Source organism: Oreochromis aureus, linkage group 23 (genome assembly GCF_013358895.1).
Source record: "Oreochromis aureus strain Israel breed Guangdong linkage group 23, ZZ_aureus, whole genome shotgun sequence".
Classification (NCBI taxonomy): domain Eukaryota; kingdom Metazoa; phylum Chordata; class Actinopteri; order Cichliformes; family Cichlidae; genus Oreochromis; species Oreochromis aureus.
The window spans coordinates 30,543,608-30,569,012 of NC_052963.1; the positions used below are offsets into that span (position 1 = coordinate 30,543,608).

At 38.1% G+C, this 25,405-nt stretch overlaps 1 protein-coding gene across 1 annotated transcript in view; it reads left to right on the forward strand.

The window, feature by feature from the left end:
* Positions 1-25,405, forward strand: part of LOC120436365 (inactive N-acetylated-alpha-linked acidic dipeptidase-like protein 2) — a 483,232-nt gene that overhangs the window by 287,390 nt on the left and 170,437 nt on the right. The window contains exons 13-16 of the mRNA XM_039607291.1: positions 3,819-3,962; positions 18,476-18,568; positions 24,178-24,365; positions 24,636-24,764. Of these exons, the coding sequence (XP_039463225.1) occupies positions 3,819-3,962; positions 18,476-18,568; positions 24,178-24,365; positions 24,636-24,764 (554 nt within the window). The remainder of the gene's footprint in view (positions 1-3,818; positions 3,963-18,475; positions 18,569-24,177; positions 24,366-24,635; positions 24,765-25,405) is intronic.

The window sequence follows — 25,405 nt, forward strand, 5'->3', positions numbered from 1 at the left end:
AACGCTACACTGAAGTCTAGCAGGACAAGCATAGAGATGAGTCCACTGTCAGAGACCATAAGAAGATCATTCATAACTTTCACTAGTGCGCTTTCTATACTGTGATGAAATCTGAATCCTGATTGAAACTCTAAACATTTTTCTGCAAACAATCACCCAGCTGTTTTACAACTACTCTTTCAAGAATTGTTGAAATAAAGAAAGGTTGGAGATTGATGTATAATTAGCTAAGACAGCTGGGTTAAGTAAAGGCTTTTAAAGTAATGGTTTAATTACTTCCACCTTAAAGGCCTGTGGTGCATAGCCTGTTAATAGAGATAAAGCTTGTTAATATAGAATGTCATGTTATTAAAAAACACACAAAAAACCCTGAGGTATTATAACTTTTTTTTATATATATTCACCTAAAGGTTGATTATTTTTTCTTCACGAAGTCTTCGGTGATAGGTTCACACAGTCACAAGCAGTAGCATTGTACCTAATATACCTTACAAACATGAACACAAATCCTGCACCTTTGCTTGCTTGAACATTCAAGTATTCTGGGTCATTTGGTAAAATCAATTAGCAAAATAATTGATTTAACAGCTTGTAAATGCTAAATATATATATTGCAGTATATCAGAACCATACAAATAGTGATTACCTTGATGAAATCATATGCAAATGACATGAAGTTGATACTCAGTAACCACATGCACACTTTTGTTTTAGCTATAACTCTGAATTCTGCCTGTTTAGGATGAAGAAGTCAGAATATTTATTAGTCCTTTACCTGGATTACAGATCTTTTAAAAAAAAATATTTATTCTGTGTATGTACTGCATTGCAAAAAGTCCTGCCATTTTATGATATGATATACAGAAGATACACAACAGATACATTAGAATTAAAACTGAATTTATGACAGTAAGGAAGTCACAAAAGTGTTTAAACTGTTGTTTGCTGAATTGATTATATTGTTTTTGTTTTAGTTACAGTAGTAATAATGAGGTATTGAATATATGCTTTGCTTGTCATTTGAACACATTAACTTAGAGATATGTTACAAGCCATTTTTAAATGACACTAAGTATGAATATAAAACACCTAAAAAATAAAGTGAACATCCATCCAATAATTTTCTTCTTATCTGAGTTGCTTTGGCAGCAGCAGGATATTCCAGATGTTGTTTTCCCCAGCAACATTTTCCAGCTCTTCCTGGGGGTTCTTGAGATTTTCCCAGGCCGGATAAGATATAATCTCTCCTGTGTGCTCATGGGCTACCCTGGGCCTCTTTTTGACTGAGCATGCCAGTAAGAGCTCCAACAGAAGACATATAGGAGGCATCTCGAGATGCCTGAAACACCTCAGCTGAGTCTCTCATGCAAACGAGCAGAGGCTCTAATCTAAGCTCATTACCAGACAACTTAGGCTGAGGTTAGACACCATATACAGGAATTCAATTTCAGTTGCATGTATCCACAGTCTAATTCTTTTACTCGTTTCTCAGAGCTCATGGCCATAAGTCATCCATCTCAACTTGTTCTAACTTCTCTTAAGGGAAAGTGATGAGTGGATTTTTACAGTAGTTACTCGAGGTGTAGCACTTCTGCTATTGTTTTTTTAAGCCTTTGCTACTGTTACAATCAGTCAGAATATTCGTCTACACCTAGTACATGTTGTCTACCCCAAGTATATATATTTAAGGCTCGGGGGAATGATGTTGCTTGGCTATTTATTCAAACTGCATGGACCTTAAGCGAGGAGCTTTGAATTTTATTTTATTTTCTTAATGAGGGCAAAACAAGTGATGGCTGAATTGTCCATATTGGCTGAATATTTAAAAATCATTTCTGTTAGAAGTAACTTAAAGGGCTGAAGGAGAAAATGACAGAGCAAAATAGAGCACAATAACAGTGAAGATAACATTGGAATGAAGATAAAAGGTGCCCAGAAACATGGACACACCTTTTCCCTGGATGGATGAACCCTGTGAAGGACAAACAGTGTTTCTGGTAATGACAGGAGAGCAGTCAGGATAATCAGACCAGCCTGCCCATAATGATAACTGAATGATGAATTAAGCAGGATATGGCACAGACAAATAATGTGTTCTTCATCATGTGCCAGACTTCAGTGTGTTGTTTTTTGTTGTTGTTGTTTTTTTTTTTTTAAATTGTCACTTTTTTGATGAATAGTGTCCTGTGAAGTAAGATAAATCAGTTATATTTCTGTATTTCCATAATAGTGACGTATGTTCTTTTCAGTAAACAAAAAGACAGAAATTTAAACTGTGACCAACTGATGGTAATCATTCTGTTGTTTCAAGTGTGTAATCAACCAAATAATTTCTACATATGTTAACAACAAGCTGTCTCATTAACTCCTTAACTGTACTGACTGTACAGTCTATGTTATACCAATAATCCATGTTTTATTATTTTTTTAGTCTATTACATTGAAGTCAGGAAATGGAAAGAAAACTTGAAAGCAATGTTTAGTTTTCATTTGTTTTTGTTTTTTTATTACAGTCCCGATCAAAAGTTTAAGACCACTTGAAAAATGGCAAAAAATCATATTTTGCATGTTTTCTCTCCTTTGGAACAAGGTGCCAAGGGAGACAAAAGATTTCTTTGAGCATGCAATTTATTGAAAACAACTGAAACTGGCTGTTTTACAGCTGATCAAAAGTTTCGGACCACAGGCCTTTAAAAGGCCAAACCTCTCCAAATGTGGATTCATCATTATTTTCTGTCATAATTTTCTGATGGTAAAAAAAACCATCCCCTTTTTGAACTTGGTCGGGTTGGTGAACTGCATAAGCAGGGTCACAGCGCACCATCGCTGCTGAGGTCGGATGGAGTAAGACAGTCATTTGGAATTTCTTCAATGATCCTGAGGATTATGGAACAAAAAAGTCAAGTGGAAGACCCCAAAAAGTTTCACCAACATGGGACATTGAAAGGTGGAAGAAAGTTTTATTCTCTGATGAGAAAAAAATGTAACCTTAATGGTTCTGATGGTTTCCAACATTACTGGCATGACAAGCAGATCCCACCTGAGATGTTTTCTATGTGCCACAGTGGAGGGGGCGCCATAATGGTCTGGGGTACTTTTTCCTTCAGTGGAACAATGGAGCTTCAGGAGGTGCAGGGGCGTCAAACGACCACTGGCTATGTCCAGATGTTGCAGAGAACATCCCTCATGACTGAGGGCCCTCATCTGAAGTAACGACTGGGTTTTTCAACAGGACAATGCTACACAATACACAATGCCTTCAGGACAAGGGACTTCTTCCAGGAGAATAACATCCCTCTTTGGGACCATCCTGCTTGTTCCCCTGATCTAAAACCAATAGATAACCTTTGGGGATGGATGGCAAGGGAAGTTTACAAAAATGGACAACAGTCCCAGACAGTAGATGCCCTTCGTGCGGCCGTCTTCACAACTTGGAGAAGTGTTCCCACTCACCTCGTGGAAACACTTGCATCAAGCATGCCGCAACGAATTTGATCAACAGTGATCAACAATAACGGTGGAGCTACTAATTACTGAGTTCATGTTTGGAACTTTGATTTCTTTTTGGGGCGGGGGGGGTTACAGAGTTTTTTTGGTGTAGTCTTAAACTTTTGATCAGCTGTAAAACAGCCTGTTTCAGTTTAAGTGTTGTTTTTCAATAAATTGCATGCTCAAAAAACTTTGAGTATTTCCATGTTTTTTTTTTTATGAAGTCTCTGTAATGATAGAGTTACTTTGAATTACACAAGTAACAAGTTTTGTCTGTTTTTGTTGTAGCCTCTCAAGTTTCTGGTTATATTTTCTTTTTTTATCTCTAGCTGGGTTGTCAAAGGAAGCAGGAGGAAGTCTGACATCTTTGTTGGTTCAGCCCATCTCTGCCCTCCTCGCCAAGACATTGCTGTCATCGCCATCCACGGGCCAGGAAGGCTCTTGTATTCCTCTAGCAATGCCTCCCAATACAGGTAAGCACACAAACTACAGGAAACCAGAGTTGCTAATAATGTCTCATTCAACAGAAAGTATTTTCATAAGTATGAGGGTTTTTTTAAATTAATAAAAACAAACCAGCTTCAATCACAAGCAAAAAGTTACAGCATGCATGAATGGAGCAGTGTATGGAGCACATAAGTGACACAGCTGTAGGACATGTTTGCATTAAACCAGGCGTTATGATCAAGGAGGCATTGTGTTTAAAAGCATAGGATATAGATTTATCAGTTCATTTAGGTTCCATTAGTCTCCCTTATCCTTAGGATGCCTATTGTGAGTTTAGGGTCTGTCTAGAGCTAGCATTTTTGTACTGGAAGTTTCTATCTTCCATCCAAAACCACTCTGTTAGGACAACTTTCTTAACCACTGTATGTGTATATATAGCTCTCTTAGTTGAAAATAGTCTAGTTAGACTCAGCGAGTGAAAAAGTTACACATATAACTTTTCTAAATTGGACCTCTGTGGAAGCTTCGAACTCTATTGCTATTGAGCTCTCATTACATTACTTATAGATTTTAAATAAGAAACTTGTGTTTCACTATGTTTTGTGCTGATGCTTAAATATAGGTTGAGAAAAACTATGATGAGCTATTTATGCTAATTAGCAGTGACAAAATGTTATATTTGCTAGTTCAATTCAATTCAATTTTATTTATACAGCGCCAAATCACAACAACAGTCACCTCAAGGCGCTATATATTATAAGGTAGACCCTACAATAATACATGCAGAGACAAACCCAACAATCATATGACCCCCTATGAGAAAGCGCTTTGCAGTGTAAATGTCTGAGAGCATCATAAAAGCTAGTTTCGTGAAAGTAATCACAAAAGGTGTGTAAAAAAACTCAGAATCCATCACATTAAAGAAGAGACAAAAGAAATAAAGGTTAGAACTGACACCCCTAGTGTTGACCTCTCAGTAGGCAAATACATAGAGAAAGTCAGTAATTTCCTTTGTGGAGCGGCTGCAATGGAAAGGGAAAAAAACCTGCTTTTAATATAAAATCATCCTGGGCTGAACTGGATTCACGATTGATGGCCATCTGCCTCAACTGATTGAAGTTAGGGAAGAGCAGAGACAGCGGAAAGCTGAGCAGTTAGAAGCAATAAAAAAATATGTCAAATATCAACCTGTAACTGCAGATGTAGAAAGTGATTCTATTTGTGTCAGCAGGTAACTTCATTCTTAAAGAATAAAACATTCCATTAACAAGTGTCAGGCACGAGCAAGCAGTGTAAAGTATATTATCAACTGTCCTACAGATGTCCTGCTGCAATCCAATTACAGGCTTTGCATGGATCCCTTTCAATCATTTTGAGTCCAGTATCAGGGCATGTCACAGTCTGTCTATAATTACACTAAAGATGTCTGTCCTAGATTTGATTCAGACTAGAGCTGAAAAAAATTCTTTGGTTTACAAATCATATAATCAAAAGAAAAATATTTAGCAACACTTATGAACCAATAAATATTTAAAACATGTTTACATGTTCAATCACAAATCATCTTTAGTTCGGGTTAGTTAATTTAGCTCTGGCTTTTCTTCATCATTTGACTGGATATCAGCCCCTGTTAAATAGAAGAAAGAAGTTATTTAACAACATAAAAATGACTGCCAGCCAAAACATTTTCAAATGAAATTAATCTAGTTACAGCGCTGAACTAGAAATAAAACTTTTAAAGTATTTGGAAAATATTTATTAACTGCTGGATGTTTATTAATTTATTTCATCATAGATGTGGGGATATTTTTTAATCACAAGACAGCATTAAACAGAGACGTTTAAAACATTGACAAGGCGCATAAAGTTACATAACCAAAAAATATAAAATAAAGTGTTAAAAGAAAGTCTAGATTTGAAATGCAAGAATAAGTGTGTGAGATGCTGTTTCTGCAGCACTCAAATGGATAACCTTCACAAGCACCTACCCGTGCTTGCATATCAGTCACACTCTATGGTGACTCATGGAGTTCATAACCTGGAATTTCCAGCAAACATTGCTTGGTTAACTCACAGATGTGACCCAAATGCCTCCTCACCACTGCAACTCTAAGCTCTTGTGGAAGGGTTTAAAAAGCAGCATGTCCTGAGCGAATCTTAAGTCCTTTGTTTTTTATTCTTTATATGTTCTCCATATTAAATATAGAATTTACTTATCTAGATTTGCGATTAATGCGTAACGTGTACACTACATTAACAGCATTCAGGTCAAAGTCAAACATATTTGATTTAAAGGATAATTGATAAGGGGTATTGGTACCTAAAGATTTTAGATGCATTCAGAGCATGTCAATTTTTTTTAATCAATCACTGAACTGTCTAAAAATATTTTTTACAGCAAATTTCTAACTTACTCAGAAGTGGAATTTGAATTGGTGACTGAGGGTTTCTGGAAGCCGTGAACACAACCATAATCTCAGAACCAGTTTTAAAATGGTTAATGAGTTGTATTGTGTACAATATCAAAAAACCAAGTAAAATCTGCTATAGACAGAAAAAATATTGAACCATACAGATATGAATCCACTTATTCCCATGCTAAAGTAAGACACAAAACAGTTACTGAGTTTTAGGCCAAAATGAACAAGTGTCGCCTACATTTTCATTTTGGCATGGATAACAGAAGCTTGGGAGAGTTTTGAAAATAGTTTACCCGTGTACATTGTCATTTAAAAGAAATGCTTCTATCTAATCTAAACTGAAAATCAAAACGTAAATAGCAGCCTTATAATAACAAGTCGCAACAAGTCACACATTTATGTTATTGAAAGTTGAAAATTTTTCAAATTTGATGGAACCCAAACAAAGTGCAACAATGCTACAGCCATTTCAGTATTATTATTTGAGACTCTTATTTTTTGAATGTGCCAGAACTATGAAAAATGTATCCAGACAAAGAGTGTCTAGATTGAGGCCTGACATTTTTTAGGTTTTATTTCTGGCACTCTGGTTGATTTGACAACACCATGTCTGGTTGTTTTTATTCATTTTTCACTGCTGTGCAGAAATTCAGTTTTTCAGAATAAGACAGCTATAGAAACTGATAAAAGCTATAAAGACTGGTAAAATAAAAGAATTTAAATTTGAGGGGCAACAGGGGAGCTGAGCCATTATACTCTATATTTTACATCACCTGCTACTACAGCATTGTATTTCTATACAGACTAACTGTAATATAATAGAATAAATAGTTTGAAAGACATCATTACAACCGACCTCCTTCTGCTAAAAAGTGCAAACAATATAGGCAATACATCTGAGATAAAAATACTTGTTTCCAAGTGTGATATTTAGGCTGGTGCTGAGGACTTGTGCTAAATTTTGCAGTCAAGTAATTTAAAAATATAATTCAAGCTTCCAAAAGAGAAAAGAAACAGAACCAGAAGAAAGCAATCAGCGAATGGCAAAGAGGCTAAGAAGCTCATAAAAGAAAACATATATGAACACTACTTGCAAGCAGTATTTAAATGTTTTAATACTGGTGTGTAATGCTATGCAATGTGTGTAAGTTAGATTGCTAATGATGAACTATACATTTTTCTGAATAATTCTGATTATAACTAAAAATATATGTTTTTGTACCACTATTTTTCTTTTCAAATATGACCATCATTGCACCTGTTAGTGGGTGGGATATATTGGGGAGCAAGTGAACAGTTTGTGTTGGAAGCAGGAGTGAAGGCTAGATAACTGGGTCAGAGTATCTTGGAAGCTGGAGCTCTTGTGTGGTGCCCCCAGTCTGCAGGAGTCAGTATCCTTCAAAAGTGGTCCAAGAAAGTAACAGTGAAGCAACTGTGACAGGGTAATGGGTGATCAAGGCTCATTGTTGTATTTGGGGAACAAAGGTTGGTCCCCATTAGATCAGCTACGGTAGCTTCAGCTACCAAAAAGTTTAACTTTGATGGTTGGGTGTATTTGCATCAATTTTTCTTGTGAACACATGGCATCAGGATATATAATAGGAAGGAGGAGGTAGTGTGATGCTTTGGGGAAAGTGCTGCCGAGAGATCATAGGTCCTGCCACGTGGATGTTACTTTAGCACAAACTACCAGCCTATGCATTGTTGCAGACCATGTTCATGGGAATGGCACTCCCTGATGGCTATGGCCTCTTTCAGCATGATACGACGAAGCAAAAATGGTTTAGGAATGGTTTGAGGAGCACAATGAACAATTTGAGGTGTTGACTTGACCTCCACGTTTCCTAAATTTCAGTCTAGTCAAGCATCTGTGGTATGCTGGACAAACAAGTCAGATCCATGGAGACCCGACCTGGCAACTTACAGGACTTAAAGGATGTGTTGCTAATATTTTGGTACCAGATACCACAGGGCACCTTCGGGGGTCAAGTGGAGTCCATGCCTCGACGAGTCATGGGTGTTTTCACAGCAACAGGGGACCAACACATTATCAGGCAGGTGATCATAATGTCACACCTGATTGTATTTTGCCCTTCAATTTGAAGAGTATGTTAATAGGTTCTACAACTGGCAATGAAACTACTCTGTATTGGGAATACTAGCAACCTGAAATTTAGTTTTTAATGCCTCTTCATTGTCTCAGTACGGCTTCAGAGGCTTTTCAACTTTTCCAATCCATAAGGTAATAGCTCTGTAACTTTAATCAAAAGTGTGCAGCTAGTGAGTTTGAAGAGATTAGTGAGCTTCCAGATAAAGAATTACAAGAGAAATAGAGGTGCATATGTTGTAAGTCATATTATACACCCAGTCTGACAGTGATTTCTATAGATTCCCAATTTCAGTATTTTTATTCAGTCAACAACTGCTGACAATAACACAATATTAAAAAATAGCTGCCCAAAACATTTGCATTCATGAATACATTTGCTCTCTCATCTTTTATTGCGTCTCCTTTTTATTGTAGTTGTATACCATCTTTCCTCATGTTATTTTTTTAATATTTAATTATGTGAACTTTCATTGCTGTAAAGTTTGATTGGCATGAAATGTTCCTGTATTCTTGGTTCCACATCTTGTTCAAGTCATCAGCAGCAAATATGTCCTCTTGGGGGTTGTGTGGGGCCGCTCTGGGCAAACGCCAGAGGTCCACAGTGGGCTACCGACTGTTAGGCCCAGTACTGGTAATAACTGTAGGGCACATCTGGGCCCCACATAGTGTGGGCTGACTGCGAACTGCCCACATAAAGCAGAAAGAAGCCCACAGTGGGTCTACAGTATGCCCATTCTTTTTTATTTGCTGGAGAGAAACAGCTGTTAACTCACCTACTGTGAATGAGAAGAAGAGATGCAAGGCTAAGCTTTAATTCTAAGAGTTACTTTTACCTGTTTTCCATCCATCCATACACCCATCATCTTCCGCTTATCTTGGGCCAGGTCAGGGGGCAGCAGCCTTAGCAGAGAATCCCAGACCTCCCTCTCCCCGGCCCCCTCATCCAGCTTATCTGGGGGAACACTATGGCGTTCCCAGGCAAGCCATGAGATATGATCTCTCCAGATGGCCGAAGTCCTTACCCTGTCTCTAAGGGAGAGGCCAGCCACCCTTTGGGGAAAGCTTATTTCCAGCTCTTGTATCCGCAATCTAATTTTTTCGGTCACTACCTAAAGCTTCTGACCATAGGTGGGGATAGGGATGTCGATCAACCGGTAACTCGAGAGCTACGCTTTTATGCTAAGGTCTCTCTTCACCACAACAGGCCGATACAGCATCCACATCACTGTAGTCGCAGCACCAATCAGCCTGTCGATCTCCCGCCCCCCTCACTTGTTAACAAGACCCCGAGATACTTAAATCCTCCACTAACTTGTCCCTGACCCAGAGTGGGCACTTAACCTCACTTAACCTTAACATCCTATACTTCCAAAAGCACCTCAGTCGAATGCCTTCTCCAAATCCACAAAACACATGCTGGGCAAACTCCCATACACCCTTAAGTATATTTGTGAAAGAGCTGGTCTAGTGTTCCATGACTGGGATGAAAAACCACATTGTTCCTCCTGTATCTAAAGTTCAACTAACAGACAGACTCTTCTTTTTGGGACCCTGGCATAGACTTTCCTGGAAAGGCAGAGGAGTGTGATCCCTCTATAGTTGTAGCACACCCTCCAGTTCCCATGCTTGAAGATGGGAACCAAAATTCCAGTCTGCCAATCCAGAGGTATGACCCCTGATCTCCACGCAGCATTGTAGAGGCATGTCAACCAAGACAGCCCTAAAACATCCAGAGCCTTCAGGAACTCAGGTCGAACATGGTCCATCCCAGGGGCCCTGCCACCAAGGAGGCCCTGCCTCAGTAACCTTACCCCCACTGGTGGACGAGTCATTCCCCTCATCCCCACTCTGTGCTTCCCCTATGGAAGACATGTGAGTTGGATTAAGGAGGTCCTCAAAATGTTCCTTCCACCCCCTGACAATATCCTCAGTCAAAGTCTCCGAACTCCTCCCACACCCAAGTTTTGGCTTCATCCACTGCCCGGGCCGTGTCCAACAGGCCGTGTCCAACAGGCTAGCCACCAAGTGGTGGCCTGTTGATGAAGTGATCAGAATTATCAGATCTGTGGCCAGTGATGGCCACAGATCTGCTTGGCCACAGATATGCTTTGATAGAGTACTTTTGTACTCTATCAAAGCATTTTATGTGTATGTGAGTATGTATATAAAATGAAATCTATACAGTATAAAGGAAAAATTCTTTCTTTCCTGCTTTTGAAAGTTTAAATCCTTTTTTATCTCGGTATCTTTACTACAGTTCCCTATCACAACACTACCTTCAGCTCCCTCACTTTCTTATCCTGAGCCCTCTGTCTCTCACTTGAGTCTCTGCTCAGTCGTCATCTCTTGTTGACCGCATGCTTCCCCTATTGAACGTGTGTATGGTCTGTCTATTTCCATTTATTTCCCGATAAATCCAAGCAGCTGGTCATTGAATGGAACACTGCATTCTGCTCTTTTCCAATGTTGCACAGATAACAGTCACACAGCCCACACACAGTTCATCACGTTTATGCACCCATGTGGCCTGATGGAGTGATGCACCCCTAAAACCCAGTGGCCAAAGACATGAGTACTATTGACTGAGTGATTTGACATGTGTGTACCACATTCACTTTATTGCTTTTTTTCCAGTTGTGAATTTGAAACTCATTAGGTTTAAAAAATGTCAGTGCTTTTGAGTATCGCAGTCAACATATTTTTTTTTTGAATCCCTTAAAATCTATTCAAGGAGTCTTAGTTTGTAGATATTTTGGTTCAGTTATTTGTTTTTAGGTCTCTACTGGGCAAAACAGTAGATGATTTCTGTGTAGCAAATGGTGTGTCAGATGCTGTTCCAGTTCTGGCAGGGGTACTGTTGGTTTTAGAGTGGACATTTTGAATGTGTGTGAGTGTTTGTGTGCATGTGTTTGTCCCAGCTCTTAGAAGAAAGGCATCTTCGAAGACTGATCTTATTGTAGAGCCAATGGTTTTGCAAGGTAGGCTTCTTTTTCAAGTGTTTCCATTACTTCAAATGAGGCTGAAAGAGGGAAAGAATAGTTGCAAGGGAGGGGGAGAGTCAAAAGGGAAGACAAAGAGAGAAAGCGAGAGAGATGTAATCTGTCTCCAATCGATTGGCTGCACCTCTGACCACTCTTGGGATCCCACTATCATTTGTTTCCATCTGTCTGCCTCCTTTCATTTTTTTCTCTTTCTTTTTAATTCTGTTTCTCCTTATTTTCTCTTTTAATTCCCATTCAATTAAGGTTGGGTATATTGGCTGGCCATTGGTTAATTGCTTAGGGGCCCTCCATGGAGCTCACCAGACCTTAACGAGATGATGTGGTTGACCTCACAGTACTTTTAGCAGTGTACGTGTGAGTGAATTTGTGCATGTATGTTGGCATTTTTTTAATGTGTGCATATTTAAAGTGGTGTCCAGCTTGATTATTACTTTTATAATATATTAAATTAAAGATCTTATTTTATTAGCTCTGTGCAAGACACTTGCTTATTCTATATATGATCTATGTGATGTTAATAAATACTTCCCCTGTTGCTGTGCAATATGCAAGCCCACCTGTTATAACCCCACATACTTCATATTCTTGAGTTGCCATAAAAGCATTCATGAATACAACCTTTTACATAGCAGATAAGAAACATTTTTAACATACAAATTGTTTAGCATTCATCTGCCAGACACTGCCAGACAGTTTATTTTATAACCATATAGCTACCATTTTGAAATGGAAAGTTGGAGCGAATGTGTTTGCAAGAAAATATTCCTGATACCCATGTCATATCTATAACTAAGCTATAGATATCACACATCTATAACTAAGCACCTTGTTAACATTAACTTATACACACACTCAGGTGCATTGGAGATGACTTGGGGTTCAAAGATCCACTGACAAGCAAACTACCAACCAACTGGTCCTTTATGTCAAATTTCAGATTTAAAATCTTCCTATTTTTTTTTAAATTAGTTCCTGTTTGAATTTTAGTTTGAAACTATTGTTGTTCTTTGCGTTCTTTCATCTCTAATTGCTCATGTTAATTAATACATTAATGAATACCTGGTACTTTTCTGTAGTCTGTGGCCATGTATTTGTATGTGTGAGTGTGTGTTTCTGATAGATGTCACTTCCCCCATGTCTTGTGCCCTTTAAAGATTGATTAATTCACTGAGCACACCCTGTCCAAATCAGGCCTTGGGGCTTTGGCGCCAACTCTATCTGAGTGGTCTGTCTGTTGACCAGACAATTACCAAGCTAGTCCATCACTATCTCTAAGGCCTGTTGCAAGCCCCAGTTTACCCTGGCAAGGCTGATTAATTGTACACACACATTTACACTTTCAAATGCCAGCAAGTACACACTTTCACACACTTTTCTGCATTCCTGCATGTTCATACATCTTATTGGACTTGAAGTCAGAATCTTTGCAAGGCCAGAGTGTTTGTTGAATTAGCAGATGGAATGATTGCAGATACTGACAAAGATGTGACAATGACCCATAATGTCCTTCTGATATATAATGACCCAGCAGGTGTACTTGTGATTGGTTGTGTTTGCTCATATACAGTATTTTACTTGTTTATTAATTTTTTTAAATTGAAGTTAAATGCTTTTTCTTCTTCCGATCTATGCTTGATATATATCACAGCTAAGATACGCTTATGTAAAATAAAAGTTTAAAAAAACATAGATTTGAGGTCTTGGAAATACTCGCAGTTTGTTTTCATTTTGATCCCTAAAGTTTTTACTGAAAGTGAAAGACAAAATTTAAAGAATTATAAAATATTTTACAACACGGTTATCCTGAAACCTTTTCTACTGATTGGTGGGATAGGACTGCGTCCACTTGTGAAAATGGCAGTGCCTTGCATTTTAATAAGTCTAGAAATATGTTCCACCGTTTTGAAAAGGTCAAAAGTTGGCATTGCAGAATGTGCCTGTGGTAACAGAATTAGTGCCCTAAAATATCAACGCATCAGTGACAGCAGGAACAGTCCCCTTTGAAAGTCCACAACAACATGCTTTACATATAATCATGTGAAAGTAGACTGTCTTCTTATATAAGTCACTATAAGCAATACAAATACTAAAGGAAACTAAAATAATGTTTTACAGCCAAATATGAATCTTTAAAAAAAACTCATGGCTTATATAAGTTATATTACTTAGATAGGAATAAATACTGCAATGTGTCCTTTCCATTCAACGAACAGTACTAATATTATAACTCTGCACTTTTTATTTTTCCTTTATTATTATTCTTTCACGCTTATTTTGGCCAAAGGCACTACTACACCTCTACTGAAAGCTACAGTAGGTTTCCTATAATTCTCTAACTTGCTTTTTCTGCTACACTCTACCTTTAATACCCTCTAGAAAGGCTAGACTTTATTATGTTCTGTGATTATATAACAGACCTTTTCATTACATAGCCGGAAAAGTGTTACATCCTGTTATAATACAATGCGATATAGTATTTTTAAAACTTAGAATGATTATACAGTTTCTTTTTTGTGCATTGTTTTTCTTCTTGTAATCTTTAAAATAGATTTTTAGTTATTTAACAGTTCAGAGATTTCATACATGTAAAGATAGATCTGGATATACAATGAGACTTTAATATTGCAATATTAATTCTAAAATGAGGACCAAGATATACGGGCAAGATGTTACCTTGGTCCTCCCTCTCTCATGGGCACACAGAAACATACAGCACCACACATTCATCTTGCAGTTATTAATGGTATAAAATTGCATTTGATTAAAAAAAACAAAGTCAGAGGTATCTAAATGTCCTTTTGTCTGCCTTTTAATTTTCTAACATGTGCAATTCTTCTTTCTCACTCTGTTTTATTCTGTCTCCCACTCAGAACAAATGCCAAAAGTGTACCAAATTTCCGTGGAAATTACATTGCAAAGCCGCAGAGGGAGAGGCGAGTGAAGCAGAGCAACTTAAAATGGCTTTATATAAAGGACTCCGAGGCCCTTTAATTACACTGCTATTGATTGCTATGTGCAGGTTTCCCACATTCATTTACTGCTTTTTCCTCTCAACTATGCATTTAATACCCAGCAGAGAATTGCACTTAGTTGCTTCTGAATGTAGACTATTTTATAAGATTATACATAATATCTTTTTTATTATGTAGTTTATATATTTAAAGTAGTGGAATGTATGGATGATATAATATTTGGTTATTGCATATATGATTTCGTTCTTATTTTTTGCCTTAAAAATGTATTACACATTTTAATTCCAGGGAAGTTCTATGTAATGCTAAGTATAAGTTTGTCTATTAAATCTATCCAGTAGTCAGAGTGTCACAATGTCACAATGGTGCTAAAAGACCATTACCATTACTAGCAGTTTATGTCTTTGCCAATCCATCATGGCGCTGTAACCAGGGTACATATCTGCCACCTATTCTTACTATGTCTCATTCTGCCATTTAATCAAAGAGGCAGAGATGCACTAGATCCTAGAGTTAAGGAAATCAGCATTAGTAAGCAGAAGTGGTGTAAATCATGAGATTGTCAAGCTGGAGACCAAGGATCTTGTCACAGGAGCTTTGGTTTTGTATTTAGTTACATTTCATTTCACTTCCCATTTGGTTAGGTTTAGAGTTAGGGCTTAGATGGCAAAAGCACTTAACAAGGTTTAGGAAAAGAATGCAGTACGTTATCCCCGTCGGCAACTCAGCCGTGAGTGATACCAGAGGAGACCCAGAGTGTTCAAATGCAGTTCCAAGGATCCTGAACAAGTGTGGAATTAGTTGGTATAAAACAATTTTACAAGCACAAAGCATTTGATTACAGTTTAGTTTTGAGCAGTATCGGTGGCACTGGTAATCTTTCCCAACTACAGACAGAGCCAGACTAGCCTTGCCTCTAAGCTAAGTTGGATTAGGTTTTGTGTTTCGAGTATAGACATGGCAGTGCTGCTAATTGTCTCGACTAATTTGAAATGGAATAAAGTTGTATATGCTGTTTTAAAAGTTAATGTTCTATATGTGTTTGAAGTCTTCATGAACCTTTGATCATACAGAAGCTAAATTTTGTAGGGAAAGTAAAAGTATGCACAGGTTGAGCATATTGGTTCCTTTAATTTCATTTACAAAAGTAAACCTCTGGGAAAAAATTCAAAATTCTACTCAGAAGCTCTGCCTTGGTTTGAACCTGGGACTCTTTTACTCTGAGGAAGCAGCTCTTACCACTAAAACAACATGCTGCCTTTTATTCTGCCATACTGCTTGTGATAGGGAATTCATACAATCCTCCTGGATAAAATGGTGCTAAATAGTTTAGCTCTGTTGGTGACATCACAGTGGATTTGAGCTTTATATTTGCTGAAATCAGGACACATTCTGTGGGGAAAAGGGCATTTCCATTTCATTTAGCCTGTGGAAGTCAAACATGTACTATTGTCCCTTTAAATATTTTCATCAACTCTCAAAACTTAACTTAGAGTCACCTCTTACCTGTAGAAGCAGCCGTATCTGTAAACCCATTCATCATGAGGGGAATTACTCTGTGACAAATCTCTCTCCCTACTCTCTGTGCGTTTGCAGATTGAATACACAAACGGGCCACATGTTCCATCCCTCCTCTTTAGCCATAGTCATTTGTGCCAATGTCAAAAGTGATAAATGGGTTATGTGGCGCCTATGAGAGAAAGCAGTGAATTTTTATAATGTATTAAACAGGAGCGAGAGGGCAAGCAGACAGGCGGGCAGGGAGGGATGGAGGACAGGAGTGAAGCTGGAAAAGTGGGCTGTCATGCTGTAGTGCTGTAGGCAGGGGACCTCTGTCACACACAGTTTGAGCCCCTGCTCACATCTTTGCTGGCACTTCTTCTGTATTTCCCTCAGATATCCAGCCATCAGCCCCCCAAGAGCTCACAGCCATCCAGCAAGGCAGCTGAGCTGGCAGACACAATATCTGGTGACTGCTCTGTCAAATGCATCATATGGCCGTCTGTGTGTGCTTTTAAGTGTGGTCTTTTTGCTGTTCTTACAAGAGCCAGTTGCACTTTAAGACCATCACATGAAAGTCTTCCAAGGTCATTTTATGTTTCACATTTTTATGTATTGTTGCTGTTTGTTGATAGAGCTGTAAATACAAAAACATCATAATCATAAAAATAATAATCTCCAATCTAGCATAAACTGAAATTGGAAATTTGAGCTGACAATTTGTTATTATTAAAGGATTTTTAGTTTGTGCAAAATCCCATTTAGTTTTCTATTATTACTTGAATATGTGACTTTCCTTACATACTCCCCTATTAACACTCTCTCGCTGTCCCATATATGGGACATACCCCAGTAAGGTGCTTTTTTAAGCGGCTCTATGCAATATTGTTTAAATCTGCCTTTCATTACCTTTACTTTCCAACTGGTTGAGATTGATGCAAGTGCATGCACACACATTCCTTAGCCATCTACCCTCACATCATGATTTCGTGTAAAACCGCTACCCTGCCTTAACATGGAGTCTTAACCCTCAAACAGCCCTGCAAGACGTGTTAGCAACTAGAGACAAGCAAATGTTCTCACTTTCCACACGTCGTCTCTCTCTCAAAGAATCCAACACCAATGTGTCCTTGTAAAGATACACATAGAAGTAAACACAAATGACCCAGACACATCAGAGCGCACCAAAACACAAATGGACTCTATTGTAATTACTTTAATGCCACTCTAACCAACCACTCCATTAACCATTTAGCATTAATTGTACTTTACAGCTACTTTGTCTTAAAATTGAAGGTCATTTATCCAAATCACTTTTTAGTTCATCATGAGAGGGTTTGACAGAGCAGTCTAACAGATGAACAGTAGCAGTTTAATGTATTCTGATCTCCAGTTTCCTGAAGATTGTGAGTTTCCTTCCCTTATGACAACTATCAAGAGTTTAACCCTTGGAAAACAACTTAACAATTTTAGGACACCTGTAAAGTGCAGTGATGAAGTAGTTAAAGGTTCAAGTGATGTTTCACTTTGACCGCACTCTGAGAGTGCAGTTTTTCCAATCAGATGAATTATTTGGAACTGCCAATGCACAAAAGGATAATTTCAGCAATTGTGACTAAAGTCTAAAAACTATTGTTGGGACACTGGTGAAGAACGATGATGACGATCTGAATGTATATGATGTAGAACGAAAAAAATTCAGGAGAGGAGAAGAAAAAAGAGAAAACATTGTCAAGGAATGTAATCAATACATCATTCCTCCACAAGGTGTTAGATATGTAATTGCTAAAAAGAAATATGAAGCTAAAGGTAGATAAATCAATAAAAATGTCATAAAACCTAGCTGCTGATTGGTAGGTGATTTGTTTCATTGTGTTCACTCTGAATTTGAAGGCTGTTTTTAACCTAAGCAATAGCTATAGGATATACTAACCACAGCGTTCCTTTGATTTCATTTATTTTACGTCAGTCTGCTTTGTTTTTGGTTTTTAGCTTGAAAATGTATTTAAAGTCAATTCAGTTCAGTTCAAATCAGTTCTGTCCAAGGAGCTTTCTTTCCAAGCTTTTTAGACTACCACAACCTGAATGACTGAGAACCTGCACAGTCAGTTCTATTCTATTTTATTTATATAGTTCCAAATCACAAATCAGTCACCTCAATATGACTGCAAGGTGACTGTTTATATTCTAAGTTTAAAAAAAAAAACAATCCACAATAATACAGAGAAACCCCAACAATCATACAACCGCTTATGAGCAAGCACTTGGCGACAGTGGGAAGGAAAACTTCCCATTTAACAGGAAGAAACCTACAGATGTTAATAATAACCAACTGCAGAGTGGTAATATCCCCCACGGCACATTTGATTTAGAACAGAGCATTCAAACCAGGTTCTGTCTATATAAATATATTTTCTTTTTTCTGAGTGAAAACTTATGAATCCTTCTAAATCTCCCAGTATCATCACACTATGAATCAATCAATAATTCAGAATTACTCATCTTACAGTTTGTGTTTTTCTTTCTTTTTCCTAGAGCGCAAGAAGATAACCCTGACAATTGGAAACCAGTTTTCGTACAAGAAAATTTACAACGTTGTGGGATATCTGAAGGGAAAGAGGAACCCAGGTTTGTACAAATCCACTGCAGATTTGCCTTAAAGTTAAAACACAATCTCAGCATTTTTCTGTCTCCATCTTTGCTTTTAGCTACATTGTATTTTTCCTGTTTCGTTAACAGAAAAGGTAATGATTTCTTGATGATGCTTGTATTACTTAGCTCTGCTGCAACATAATGCATTTAGTCACCAAATATGGCTTTCATTCCACAACTCAATCTGTCTGTGCTTGGCTTTAAACAAGCAGAAGAAATCATTAAAAAAAAGATTAAAGGAGAAATTCAGAAACATCTGTATTGTCTTACCGGCAGAAAACTCCATGATAATAGCAATACCACTTTCATAGCCATCATAAATGAGGCTACAAACAGCGCATGTTAGTTCAGTTTGCCACTAATCCTGTAAATGGGGAAGCAGTTTCTGCTTACCACCATCAATGCTATCCACATCTGTGTCTCAGCAGAAGAGCAAATTATAGAAACTAAGCGCATTCTGTGCTACAGAAATATTCTCACTGGTGGTTAAATGAGACAGCCAAAATGACTTCTCTTAAAGGGCTCTTGAACAACTGAACCACTGGGTATTTAGACAAAACCAACAGTTTGTAGCAGTGACATAACATGAACCACTGGCTTCTGATAAATAAGATAATAATAATAATCATTTATATTACCTTTCCATGTGGAATTAACCGTTTTGATGACTAAAATAACCAGCTGACATCACCTTTAATGCAAACACAATTAAACTCAAATTGAATTATATAGCTGCCATAACACATATTTTATATTAGTGAGGAAAATATTCTTTTTTTTAATTCTTTAATAAACTGTGGCATTGCCTATTATTTTCCTTGCATACAGCACTTCTATCCACATGTAGCAACCACAGGGATCACAAAAATGCATGACTTTCTCACTTAGAAGTGTCGTTTTAGAACTATTAGAATCTGTTAGATTTGGAGGTCAGTGCAATTCTTCCAAAGCACATAGCCAGCCAGTCATAGCCAGAATGACTGAGAATATAGAATATATTCATAGTAGCAAGAGTTGTTGGATAATATTTAAGGTCTCATCATCAGTTTTAACTTATTGTGGGTGGTATTTCATATACACAGCTCACATTGTCAGGAGCTTTCTTTCTCCAAGTAATCTAATTAGCTTACTTCTGTAAGGTATTTACATTACTTTTAATTAGTTTCGATTATGTCATTATTTCAGATGCATTTAAAAAAACACATTTAGGTTACATTTCACCTGAAAAGTGATTCTTATAAACTCATATTAAGGTTCAGAAGATGCAGGTGCACGTTTTTTTATGGATACATTAGATCAAAACACAATAATAGAAGCTTTAACTTGATTTTATCACACTTTCATTTTCATCCCATGAATCCAAAGGTGGTTAAGCTCTGATAGGTAGACATTAACCACCTAAATGTTGACTAAAGTAGACATTAACTGCCTTTTGCACTCTTAATGTCAACCATCGTGTTTCTTAAATGTCTGCCATTTGCAGGTATTTATTTCAAAAAGTTGCCCATTGATGTTGGCAAAGACTTTTGAAAATGGAACGTTGGAGACGTATCTTTTTTTTTCTGTTTCCATTTACAAGGCTTTGTTAACTCTGCCCATTTCAAACATGCTGTACGCTGTGGTCTTTTAATATTTAAATGTCAACCTGGCTCTTTCTTCTTAGCTAAAACTACCCCTATCCTTTTTTAAATTGTCTCTTTATCTTGCCCTTGCCTCAACCACACAGCCTTCCTCCAATGTCACGCTACTGTACCTGTCCTGCCCACTCAGTAGTGGAAAATTATCTTGCTGATTTACAGTGTAATATTAAGCAGGCATAATGGCCCACTAAAGCAGATAATATGGGTCACAAATCTCTGGAAGGAGTGATGCTTTAACTGGTTGTGGGGGTTTCATCATATGTCTGTTCCACACTTAACTCTAAACAGACTGAATATTCATGCATGATGGCAATGGGTAATTCTGAATTAATCTTTGCTGTTTTTCTTAAATAATTTCCTGCTGTACGCAGCTACAGCTAGCAGCATAACAAATCTGCCAAACAGGCACACTGTAACATCAAAGCAGCCCTGTAGTTTGAGCCAGTGCGGTTCAACACAAGTGTTACGTGAATACTCCAGAGACATAACTGTTTATATTCTAATAATAGCTCAGTGAAATGAATTCATCAATTTAGATTTGTATATAACTATAGTATAAAGGTGGTTCAAACTGTTTCAAACGCAACAAAAATATAGAACGTCTATCAACTGCTCACTAATAGCACATTTTGTGATTAATCTACCATTATTTTATTTGGTTGCCTTCCTGGACAATGTTGGGAGAATCAGTTTAAGGCATTGTCCAAAGTTGCCCTTTCTTATATGCAGCCCCCAGCAAACATGTTGGAAAGGGCGACTTCAAAATGTGCTGCGCTTGAAATATTCAGTTTGACACCTTTTTACATATAGGTGCAGACAACATGGATTTTGTACTAGCCAGTTGAGTGGTTAAAGACTGCATCAGATATATATGGCTACATCACAGAGTCCAGTTAATTAGTGCCTACAGTGTGCTAAGAAACATAGCGAAAATAAGCATTTAAATAAAGCACTAGAACTGGAGCAGGAATTACCTGCATGGACTGTTAGTACAGTACAAATGTCTTTGCAGCGATCCATATTACTTGTCAGAAAATAACATTAAAACATTTTCCAAAAAGCACCAACATCAGACTCATGGTTAAGAGCAGCCTTATCGGCACCACCTGCCACTTAAATCAGTCGTGTCTGTAATTTTTTTGTCCGTCATGCACGTAAAAGGTTTATTTCTGCTGCAAAGTTTGGGTTTATGTCAGAGTCTTATAACATTGCACTCACTTTGTGAAGACATTCATGTTCTAAAGAACTGCAGCTTTTTTGCTGCTTATTTGTTTGTTGTGTGACAAAAGTGTCACACATTTGTACTAATTAGTGTCTCATCCAGTTTCTATGAAGCCAGGCTTTAAACAGCTATGATGACTTTATACTTTTTACTCTAAAGGCAAAATATGACCAAATAAAAGCATAAAGTATAGTCACAGAAATATTAGCTTATGCCCACGATCCTCAGTTAAAAGCCCGAAGCTATACAATTCCAACACAATCCTGAAATAAATAAATAAATAAAACTCATGCATATGAAATATGAGATAAAGAACTTGAGTGGCCACCTAATCTCAAGATACCTACACTGCTAAATTGCTAATGTAGAAAAATCCATCCATCCATTCTCTTCCGCTTATCGTTGTCAGGGTCGCGGGGGGGCTGTAGCCTATCTCAGCTATCAAAGGGCGAGAGGTAGGGTACACCCTGGACAGGTCGAGAGTCTGTCGCACGTCCAATACATATAGACAAACAACCATTCTCACTCACATTCACACCTATGGGCAATTTGGAATTACCAATTGACCTAACCCCACTAACTGCATGTCTTTGGACTGTGGGTGGAAGCCAGCGTACCCGGAGAAAACCCACGCAAACACAGAGAGAACATGCAGAACAATCCTACTCACTCTGCCACCATGCCGCCAATGTAGAAAAATTCCTCGCAAATTTCAAAACTGTAGAAGGACTTCTACTAAGAATCAATTTCCCTTAGGAAAAAACCAAAATAAAACATGGTTGGTAGCTCATGTATTTATGCAAGTGAAAACATTCCTCCATTGACTTACTGCACTAAACTACAGTTAGTTTCAGCTGAACCAATAATAATTTGTCCTGGCCTAAGGGCATCACGTCTATGTTATTTTATGTTATTTATAATCTGTGTTTATTAATTAGGGTTTCTTATGAAAAATTAATTTAGCTTTTGATATATTAATCTCCTCCTCCCAGTATACATACCCATGAACAAAGTAAATTACACTTTCACGTATGAGTGATTTAAAGTACTTTACGCTAATCGCTGTTCATAAGATTCACCCAGGAAGCTCCACATAATGTAATAATATGTTGTCGTGGGCTAAGCTAGCAGGCTTCTCTAAGCACCTCTTTTCTCAGACAGAGTCATCAGTGCTCTGTGTTGCAGTCGTGAGGTTTGCTCTGTTCTTCTTGTTGCCTGCAGGAGTTCTGCTTTGTGCATCCATACTCATCCCTCTGTCTTTGTAGAAAATGCAAGGCATACAAAGAAGCCTGAAGCATTCATGTGTGAATGCAAGTGAGTTTGTTACCTTGGTAAACCACAGGAAGACACTGTGTGAATGGCGTTATGCTACTTTCATTAAGTCACAGCATTTGTACATATTCATTTTAAAACCCCTTTCTCGGTTTAGCTATATAATGTTCTGTGTATCTGATTTCTTGAAATAATCCCTGCCGTGTATTACTGTCTAGAATTTAACACAAAAAGATGGAGAGACATATTTGGGCCTTTTACCAACAAGTATCTGCACATTAGCATAAGAAATGTCACCCTTCAGTCAAATTTCTTCCTATACAAAGTCCTTAAAAGTCATGTTTCTCAATTCAGCAGTTTAGTTCTTATAGTAATTAAGGACAGTTTGGTGAATTTGAATTTGATGTGCCTGTTGTGGTTCCATGGGTCATGCAATTCTTCCCCTTTATTCTAGAGATTCTGAGTTCTGCTTCAACCTTCTGAGTCATCTTAAGGCTGGCCAACCAAAATTACCCAGTAGCTGCAGCTCCCTGCATGAGCTTCAGCAATGGAGGTGTGGAACATGGTCCACTGGGGACAGTGTCCCAATCCTGGTCTGGTGGTGGGCAAGGGGCTGTATACTTGTATCCCCCTGGTTCACTGCCTACACATTGGGTTTTTTCCCAGTGGGTGAGAGGCTTGGTACCCCTTGCCTTCGGATCAGGGGAATGGGTCCTGACTGTGCCTATGTGACAAATAACAGCCATTTTGGAGTCACTAGGTGAGGTGCCGGAGAGGGCTCCAATAGGCAGTGCATTTTAAATACAACCAACTCTAAATGGATAGCCACTGAAGGAAAAAAGGTCGAAAGGGATGATGGGATTTAAATATTACCCAGATGGAGACCTGTTTAAAGTACATATCACTTGTGGAAAGTGTGTGTGTGTGTGTGTGTGTGTGTGTGTGTGTGTGTGTGTGTGTGTGTGTGTGTGTGTGTGTGTGTGTGTGTGTGAGAGAGAGAGAGGGGGGAAGGGAGAGTTTGTTTAGGAGCAGATAATCGGTGATACAACATGTGTTCAACATTAGGTCCATCAAACAGCGAGTGACCTTGTACTGTGAATTGTGGGAGGATGAATAAACCTGTTACAGTAGGTGCACTCATCTGTGTGCATTTGTGCACCTATATATATACATATTCTTTTAGCATGATTGAAACATTGTCTCTAATAGTTTGCTTCAACACTGCAAAATTTACAAGGATATAGATATAGTACTGAGACGGAACCCATAAAAGCACAAAACACATAGAAGCCCCCCAGCTGGCCAGTGGCTCTGAACCCAGGACCATTTTTCACCATACATGTTTGAGTATCTACCTATAGAGATGAAAATGTGTCAAAATGAAAAAATGATTTCTCTGTTTTTTTATTTACTTCTTTGTTTGTTTGTTTTATTTATCTATTTATCTTCAGATCGCTATGTGCTGGTTGGTAGTCGTCATGACAGCGACCATGGAGGCGGGACTTCAGCTATTATGAATCAACTGATTGCAGCACTGACAGAGCAAACCAAACGCGGATGGGTGCCAGACCGTACCACTGTGTTTTGCTCATGGGGAGGCTCAGCCCTGGGAAACATTGGATCTTATGAGTGGGGAAAGGTCAGCAAACACAAGAGCCTCTGCTTTATTAAATGTCAGAGGGTCAAGGGTAGAAATGTCTGAAAATAGAGCTACTGGCAACATACATGAACACTGAACAATAATACCGATCACTAGAAACGTGAAGACACTTCTTGTCAAAGGAGGGTGGGGGGGTGGGGGCTTAATTATGATGGTGTGATGAGTGTAATGACAACAATTATATGATTATCATAGTAGATTGAAATCATAATAGCTGGTGTGTGGTGTACATTTATGTGTTCCTTTCAGGATAACAGTGTTGTTCTGCAGAGCAGTGCAGTGGCCTATGTCAGCCTGAACTCTCCAGTCAGAGGGACGGAAGCTCTCAGAGCTACAGCTTCACCAACTCTTCTGCAGCTCACCTCAGATATACAGAGGGTAAGTATTACTATGATTCCATGTACTGCTACTGTCACTCCAACATGATGTGCTGCTGCAGTGTCCAGTGTTACCACAACACACACCATATAAACCATCAGTGATCCCTCAATATTAGTAGTATCGCTGTGATTCACCTAAAATATGGCAATGAATAATCGCCTCATTTCAGTGAAAGGATAAAAAGCAGTGGCATTTTCATTTTTTTGTTTTTCCAAAATTACAGCTGCTGCCACAGCTGCGATTTTGCCAGGTTAATGTTGCAATTTGTGTGAAAAGATCTGCTAAAAACCACCAACCGCTAAGCACCATATTAGAGATTACCCTTGAGGTGTCTAGGACGGTTCTGTTACTTTAAAACTATGTTGTTTTGCAAGCTCTAACCCAAAGAGGGTAAACTATAGTAAATAAGACTTAATCTTGTTTTCTGTTTGAGTTCCTAGAGGCACAGTTCCCACTAAGTTGTGTGTTATCAGCTTAATACTTCATGACTTTTCCCTGTTTTATAAAGGAATGGCTTAAAAAATATTTTAAGCTTCAGACATCCAGTATACCCACGATCAGTTCATCTTAAAGCCCCGATCATGCATGATTAAAAGCAGAGTTTTCATATTCTTCATTTTTGTAACTGTTGTTGAAAG